The 8,240-nt window shown below is 37.7% G+C and overlaps 1 protein-coding gene across 2 annotated transcripts; it reads left to right on the top strand.

Moving 5' to 3' along the window:
* The first annotated feature begins 327 nt into the window (after nucleotides 1–327).
* LOC101169805 (indoleamine 2,3-dioxygenase 2) lies at nucleotides 328–5,964 on the top strand. Of its 2 annotated transcripts, XR_002874773.2 has the most exons (11): nucleotides 328–698; nucleotides 1,277–1,372; nucleotides 1,523–1,642; nucleotides 2,474–2,592; nucleotides 2,711–2,725; nucleotides 2,839–2,938; nucleotides 3,108–3,225; nucleotides 3,340–3,391; nucleotides 3,589–3,737; nucleotides 3,906–5,122; nucleotides 5,365–5,964. XR_002874773.2 is itself a non-coding variant. In XM_004077337.5 (10 exons), the coding sequence occupies exons 1-10, from the start codon at nucleotides 588–590 to the stop codon at nucleotides 4,280–4,282; spliced, it is 1,257 nt and encodes a 418-aa protein (XP_004077385.1). In that variant the 5' UTR covers nucleotides 328–587; the 3' UTR covers nucleotides 4,283–5,964. The 2 variants fall into 2 exon arrangements, 1 of the variants encoding a protein (XP_004077385.1); XM_004077337.5 differs by having other exon boundaries at nucleotides 3,906–5,964.
* The last annotated feature ends 2,276 nt before the right edge of the window (nucleotides 5,965–8,240 follow it).

Consider the following 8,240-nt stretch of genomic DNA (forward strand, 5'->3'; position numbering starts at 1 on the left):
CTGTTCCCTTTTTCTTTTAGGGCAGTCCTTCAAGAGAACCCTTGGTGACCTTCAGCCATAAAGCCCTTTTAAACCCATTCTACATAAGACTCATACTATAGAAATGCTGTAACTCCTCACACTCACTCTTTTTCTTTGGTACAACTTATAATCAGTTTTGCATTTAGTCCAGAAGCCTTCTATTGAAAGGCAGAGTTTACACAGAACAAGTGTTCTTTAAAGCAAATTGTATTTTTATCTTTTTCTTTTTTTTTTGGTCAAAATGCTATTTTTGCAATTTTAGGGAAATTCATCCAAGCATGCCTCATGAGCTTGTTAAAAAAGTGTATCAAAACGTTACATTTTATCATGTGCTCCAGTTCCTTTCATTTTCTATTTATTAGTGAACCCAAACAAAGAATGGCTTCTGCAAATGGTACAAAACAGGAGTTTCTGCTTTGCTCTGTGGAACAAAGACAAATGAAATGTGATTGGCTCTTTGCTTTCGAGAGTGCAATAAAAAGGCATGTGACAAAGGTACTGGAAGCAGGCTCAGACCAATTGATATCTGCAAGTCAGACGTGGTGATTTCTTTCAGAGCAACTTCAATGGAGTACAGAGTAAAGCACAGGGAGGCAAAGTGCAGGGAAGCTCTGCAGGCAGACTTTGATGCATTCGATATCTCAGAAGAGTTTGGATTCATCCTGGAAGAGCCACTGGTAAGTTCCAGTAGCAACCTTTTTCTTTTCATATGACTGATCCAGGGGTTGGGAAATGACAGAACTGTTTATTTTGCACGAGCAAAGACCTTTTTATCCAACCTTTGGCACTACTTTTCTACTTATTGTCTCCTTTTAAGTGTTTGGTCAGCAGCACAAGTAGTCCCTGTAGGCTGTAAGAGATAAGTATGGTTGTTCTTGTGTAATGTTATAAAGGCTTATTGATCTGGAGAAAGCCTGGTCTATTCTAGCACCTATTGAACAGTTCACATGACTGGGTTTGCAGACTGTCTCGCAATGTACATAATTTCTAACTTTATCCTTTGCTTTCTCTGTATTGGAATGTGTCAAAACAAATTATATTATTAAATTTTTGTTCTAACAAATCAGAATTCATTTTTAGACTAAATGCTGTGTTGGTATGTTTTTAAGGAGTTAAAAAAAGTTTATTTTAAAAAATAATTTATTTTTGGGGAACAGCTTGATTCATTTTTTCCATTGTATAAAAGTATCTAAAGCAGAAGCAGAAAGGAAAAAAAAATCAATAGACAAATCATTTTATCGTTGTTATCTCATAGACTCACCTTCCAGAATATTATCAGGTGTGGATGGACCTAGCAAATAATCTCGCACACTTGATAGAGTCCCATAAACTTCGGGATCTGGTTCATAAGGTAGGAGTGGAATTCACAATGCAAATCCTAAATCCAATTAGAACTGCCGAACCAGACTTTTTAAGTGTTGGATGAAATTTTTTAAGCATATGGTTTGCAAATGGATTTTCAGTACTCTTAAAATGTGGATTTAATATAATGTTAATTCAGATGCCGGTTTTGAGTCCCCACCACTTGACTAGCCATCGGGAGCTCAGGCTGGCTCACTTAGCTCTGGGATTTATCACCATGGGGTACGTGTGGCAGGAAGGACAACATGCACCTGCGCAGGTAACAGTAATGAAAGGTAGTAAATGTTTATTCAAAATGTCTATTTCCCCCTAAGCAGGGAAGCATGCGTTTCATGTTTACATATTTACATATTTACTTCCCTGCCAGTAGCTCTGTGTATGAAATGCCAAAAAGCAGAAATAAAAGAGCTCATTAAGTAATTTTCAAACAACTCATTTTCCAATGTTGTTTTGACTTGAGGAGCTTAATGTCCCATTCTGATCATCTTTTGATCTATTGTTAAAGTGTTCCCAGTGGTCTTTCAAATAATGGTCATGATGTTTTAACCAAAATAATTAACTGTTATTTCATGGGGAAATAGTTGGGGGTGGGACCGTTGGTGTGGTGCAACCCCTCCCCCCTTTCTTTCCACATTATTAGGTGCTTTTACCTTTTGTTTGTTGTGTGTGCATTTGTCTTTAAGTGAAAGTAACTGGGTTGGCTCTGGTAGCCCTGTGACCCCGAAAGGGATTCACCGGGTTCAAAAGATGGATGGATATTTGGGATAGGTTCTGGCAGAGTGTAGGATTTGTGCTTAGGAACAAACTGATGAACACTGCAAAAACATACAACTGAAGTTAGGGATATGTTGACCTTTTAATTAGATTTTAATTTCAAGGCAATTCATTGTTATAAAAGCCAAAGGCCAGTTTCCACAAATTATGATGCTCTTTTTAAGCCAAAAAAAGAATAAATCATGAAGTTCAAAATCTTTTAATGGTATTATTGTTCAAAGCTGTAAAAAAGTTCAGTGAGTTCCATTTTGAGCTTTGAAGCCTTTCTGTTTTCACTTAATTGGGATCAAATGTTTGGATTATGGTTGCCTGACAGATTCTCCCGAAAGCTCTGGCTTGGCCATATTGGATGGTCTCTTGCAGGCTTGGACTTCCCCCTATTCTGACATATGCAGATTCAGTTTTAGCCAACTGGAAGCTAAAGGATCCCACAGGGTAAGCTTTGTTTTTTACATTTATTCTTCTAAAACAGATGTTTTCATTGCTTACAATAAAGGATGCAGATTATTCTTTCTCTACTGAAACTGTTCCTCTTCTGTCATTTTCATTTCAGGGACATGGAAATTGGGTAAGTTAAAAGAAATAGGTTCCTCTATTTAAAATTGCTCTCACATGTGTTTGATTTTGTTGTTTAAACGTCTTGTGATGTATTACTTACACTTTCATTTAAAAAAAAAACAGAAATATGGACTTGATGTTTTCCTTTCCCGGTGGAGAGACATGCAGGGGATTTTTTATGGTGTCATTGCTTGTGGAGATGGCTGCTAGCTCAGGCATAGCGGTCAGTGATGTCGGCCCTCACGCTTCTCTCTTTTTCTCTTTTACTCTTTCTGACCCTTAGTGTACTGCTTCCCATCAACCCCTTCTCAATCCTTTTCCGTTCCCCATCAACACGATGTCCGCATTTTGCTCCCATGTGACTTATATTTGAAACTTTCAACTTTGATCAGGGGGCCTTGGAAGTGATGCATGCGATGAAAATCTCCGACCTCGTCGGCATACAGAAAGGACTAATCAGAGTAACTCAGTCTTTGAAGAAAATGAAGGAAACTTTCCAACTCATGCACAGTAATTTTCTGCTACTCCTACTTCAACATGAATTTAATCAATCTATATGCGGGGCCTTTTATCAAGGCTCGGAAATTTCCAGCAGGAAAAGAACTAAAATTGTTCTGTGCCCAGATCACGTGGAGGCGACGGCGTTTCACGGAACATTGCGAATTTTTGTGTCAGGGTGAGTTTCGGGCAGCTCTGACACCCATAAAACTGAACTTAATCATGCTTTTAAAAGATTTTTTTTCATGATTTGCACAGATTTATCGTGTTACAAATTTAAATTGCCTCAATGCAGTTCATTAATGATACTGCACTGTTTAACCAGATAATATCTCTGTTTAATTTCAGTTGATTTTACTTGTTCAATTGTTTTAGGTGGCGGGACAACCCCATGCTTCCAAGGGGGCTTTTGTATGAAGGTGTTAGCACTGAGCCAATTTTTCTGTCAGGTGGAAGTGCAGCTCAGAGTTCAGCCATTCAGTGCTTCGACGCTTTGCTGTGCATCCAGCATGAGGGAGAAGCAGGTAAAAATATGTATTTTTACATTTTAATTTTTTTTCCCTCTGAAATAGTATTAAATGGTGGTTTGTTGGTAAAGTTGATGGTTCCTGAAATATGTTTTAGCGAAAAAAGGGAATATATTTATTCATTCAATGTCTCCTCTGCTGTTTTCATTGATTCACCTTGTACAGGCGCCTTCCTGACACGCATGAGAGATTATATGCTTCCTCCCCACCGTCAGCTGATAGAGACTCTGTCTGTCTGCTCATCACTGCGAGACTTCATCACGGCTTGCTCCAGCTCTGACCTCTGTCAGGCATACAACTCCTGCGTCTCTGCGCTGGTGGATTTACGGAACTATCACCTCAACACTGTCGCCAAATATGTCATCGTTCCTGGTAACAAAGCCCGGTCCCTGGGCTGCCCTTTCAGGGGGGTGGGCACAATGCTGAACAGCACTGGGACTGGTGGATCCAACCTCATGGTATTCCTTAAGAGTGTTCGTAACTCCACAGAAAAAGCCCTGATCACAGAGAGGCCAACAACATCAAGAGAAGCAGAAATGTAGTCTTCCTTTCATTGCACACCAACCAACATCTATTTATGCACTTTACCCACGAGGTGTTGTTCACCAGAGACAAATGCACATTTGTATTTAAATTTACTAGCCTAAATAAATACAATAAAATGTAGTGTTTTGCTGCATTAAAGTGAGCTGTAAAACAACAGTGGGACCCTAAAAAAACTGTTAGCCTCTGAAGGACAAACTTGATATCTGTAAGACTTGTGATTTAACTGCAATGATGCATGAATGATGCATAAAGGAAGTGGGGATTGCACCATAACGCCAATGCAGTGGATGTGGTAAATTTAACTACACATTTTAATCCACAGAAAGGAGAAAAAAACCTGCTCTTAAAGAACTAGGACAGTTCGTTTGCAGTTATACTTTTCCTTTTTTTGTTGTTGCTTTGGAAATTAATTTAATCTCAACAAATTATATTTTATGTACAAATGTTGTTGTGTAGTGTTGTAGGTAGATTGCTCCAATATAAATTTTGGAGAACAGTAGGGTCGAATGAAATGGAGAAAAACAAACACTTATTGTGCAAAAAAAAAAAAAAAAAAAGAGGAAGGAAAAGGAAGGGATTAAGCAGAAGTCACTTTTAAAATGAAAGCAAAAGCAATCAAGGGAGAAGAAGAAAAGAGACTATAGTGGCAATAAGGACGGACGATGGATGTGGGTTTGGGTCATCAGTTTGATGGACTGGAACCGCCTCTTTTCTTGGATCTGAAGGTTGTTTGTCTTCTTTCTATTGAAGACTAATCAGGTTTTAAGAAGGCAGAGAGGAGCAGGGATGCAGAGAGCTTAGCTGTTGTCATGATCAAACTCTGCCTCATAAAGCAAGTAAGTGGAATTGTGACTTCTGTCAACTTTAGAGTTTCAGTGTTAAAGGAGTATTACTTAATATTTTGATATTTTGTTTTTTCTTTATAAAAACTCTCATAAACATTAGTATATTTATGGTTTTATTGAATCCCCCCAAGTACCTTGCTTTTAATGAAAAAAAGAACATTTTTTTCTGCAAACAGCAGCAATGTTCAGTGATTTACAGCTGTTATCCATTTTCTTTCTTTCTTTCTTTCTAGGAACTGCTTCCTGCAAATTTGTTACCATGCTATCATAATGTCAAATGTCAGGTCAAATGCTGCCTTTTTTAAGCCAGTGGTGTATCTAAGATATGGACAAAGTGCCCTCAGGTGTCACTGCCAGTACCTATTTGACTCTTGGAGGAGACACAGTCACATGAACAAATCAACCAAGTCTGTACAAAGGGGCTAGCTGTTAGAGGAATAACTCCCTTTTTTCTTTCTTAAGGGGCTTTTAATTCCATAAGTAACTTTTTGTTTACCATTGGTTTGCTGCGCAGAGTTTGGCACTCCGGACTCATTTGGTCATCAAATCTCTTTTACTGTACTATTATTGCTATTTTATTTATTATTCACAATTTCATACTTTTGTGAACATTGATTGGGCTATTTAAGAATGCTGTAAGATCCATAATCAAATGTTGACATTTTGTTTTGTGCATTTTGCTGTTTTAATGTCAACTATAAAACAGGTTAAGGTGCTAAAATGACAGACGTGTTTCTGTTCCATGGGCAAAGGATTTTCAACCGCTGTTGTTATGATGGAGTTATGATTCTGAATCTGTGCTGCAATAAAAATGTCATCATATCTGCAAACCACAGGCAGAGTATAAAGAGCTTCATTATTTCCCATTGTATAGGAAAGAAACAGGTCACCTCGTAAAGCTTGTCAGCCAGGAATTCTAGGGTTACACACCTCACTTGCTTCAAGTACTAGACTTTACTCCTTGAGCTTCCTTTACTGACTATTAGATGCGGCCCTTATTTCAAACTAAGTTTTTTGCCATATTTAATTCATAAAGGGACTGACTGAAATTGCTCTGGGAGGGTTTGTTGCTGCAGGCTTTTGAAAGACTGCTCTGCTTTATGATGGCCACCCTGGTTCATTATAGATGGTTTATTTTACTCCTCTCTGAAACATTTAATGTTCTCCGTCCAGATTTCGCATGTAAAGACGTTCAAAGAAGCTTCTCATCTCTCAATCTTTAAATTCAAGTCGTGAATGGAATTTTTTTTTTATGCCAATTGCTTGTTTGGGGCAAAATTAAGAAAAAGAAAAGTAAATTAAGAAGAAAACTGTCAAATCATTTTGGTCTTTGAAATTCTACTGAGATATTTACCAACTTTTTCATGTAATGTTGGTCTTCAGATTTGCTGCATGGGTCATTTTTCTTTCTAACTTAAGACACGTAGGGCTCATGTAACTTTCTCTTCTTGATTCACTTTGGCACTTTACTCCGCTCACTCCATTTGCATTCATGGCGTTGCTAACCTGCACCAGAGTTCATTTCTAAGTCAACCAAGACACTCGTTTTCATGCAGTTTAGAGTTTGCTTTTTCAGTCAGCAGTTTAGGTGAGTTTATACACATGCCAAACAAAGCAGACTAAGGAAATGAAGCCAAGTGTGAAAGTGCTCTTAGTCTCTATAGATTCAAGATCTTGAACTGAATATAAATTCTTGGCCCATAGTTTTCTTTTGAATCTAAAATGAACTATTTATGCAGAGGAACCCTGCAAATTAACTTAACTTCAGTCTGTCAGTTTGAACTAAGAACCTGCAACCATAGAAGCTGAATGGCTGCAAAACACAAGGCTACTATTTGAGTTTAAAAAGATCCCCAATCCTTTCCATCACTGGCCTTGTTTGCCCACTGGACCTTCTAAAATATAATCCTGGACTTCCTATGCTTTATTGTCTTCTTTGTAAATTGACACAGGAGCAAAATGGAGCATTTTAACTTGAAAATGTTTTAATTGAGATGTAGAAACAGTAGAAAAATGCATAATATTGCACATAATCAATAAATTGCACTTTCTTAAGGTACAGCTCTTTTCACGGATTTGGTGACCTGAATTATGTCCTCTGTATAATCTAAGATGGGAGGTGTTTGCTTTCCTGATATTTCTTACACATAAACGTAACTTCATTCATTTTAGAGCAAAATTGACCACAAATTCACCTGCTCTGAAAGAATTTCTATCGTTGCTACATCATCTGTTTGTTTGACTATTCTGTTAATACATGAGCAAAGCGGCTGGCTGCAAGTTTTTCCTTCAAAATGATCACAACCATAATTTCTTATATAGCCCTTCACATCTTGCTGCAAATTGATTATACAGTTTTTTGTGTGGGTTAATAGGTTTTTTTGAAAGAAAAAAAAAAGAGTTGCTAAATGGCATAAATCAATATTGCAAAACACCTCAGGAGAGGTGTTAACTGCACACAAACAATCTTAAAATGGATTTGTTTCACAATGTCATATCAGCGCTTTGCTGTGACCCAATGAGTGGCAGAGAGGTAAGGCAACCTCTGAATAAACTCAGCAAAAATGTCAAAATACCCTTTGCTTTTGTCAAGCAGAAATCAAAGGAGAAACAAGGGATTTTCATAAAAATACTCTGCCACAGAAGTAGTCAAAACACCATCCATTTTGATTTTCAACATTAAAAAAAAATCTAATCAAGCTCAGAACAGTTGTTTTTACATTTTAAATACAGTACCTGTTTCAAGATAAGGGTCCCAGCATTTAAGTCACATGATATATCACAGTACTTTGTCAGAAACATTTTATCCTAAAATATAGAATCTTAACCTAACATCACAGATAATTACAGGATGAATGAGGCAAAGTTGGCTGGCTATTTGGCTCTATAGAGACCAAAAGAAATCGGACTGAGAGACAGAGTCAGTTATTAGCTAAGGCAATAAGACGTTCAGTCAGACAGAAAAATGATCACCATGCAAACAAAAAGTGGTGCCTGATGGGTGGATAGTGCAGGGCTGGCATACTGTCCCATCTTTTCCTTGTCTCTTTTTGCTTGATGCCCTCAGAGCTCAGATGTTTGTGCTTTCCTGGAGGTGAGGCTGATGTCC

Source organism: Oryzias latipes, chromosome 15 (genome assembly GCF_053564925.1).
Source record: "Oryzias latipes strain Hd-rR chromosome 15, Olatipes_Hd-rR_3.1".
Lineage (NCBI taxonomy): Eukaryota > Metazoa > Chordata > Actinopteri > Beloniformes > Adrianichthyidae > Oryzias > Oryzias latipes.

Coding starts and splice junctions, on each gene's coding strand:
- LOC101169805 (XM_004077337.5), top strand. CDS start 588: ATGGAGTACAGAGTAAAGCACAGGGAGGCAAAGTGCAGGGAAGCTCTG. Junction 699..1,276: donor TCATCCTGGAAGAGCCACTG/GTAAGTTCCAGT, acceptor GTTATCTCATAG/ACTCACCTTCCAGAATATTA. Junction 3,738..3,905: donor CCAGCATGAGGGAGAAGCAG/GTAAAAATATGT, acceptor CACCTTGTACAG/GCGCCTTCCTGACACGCATG.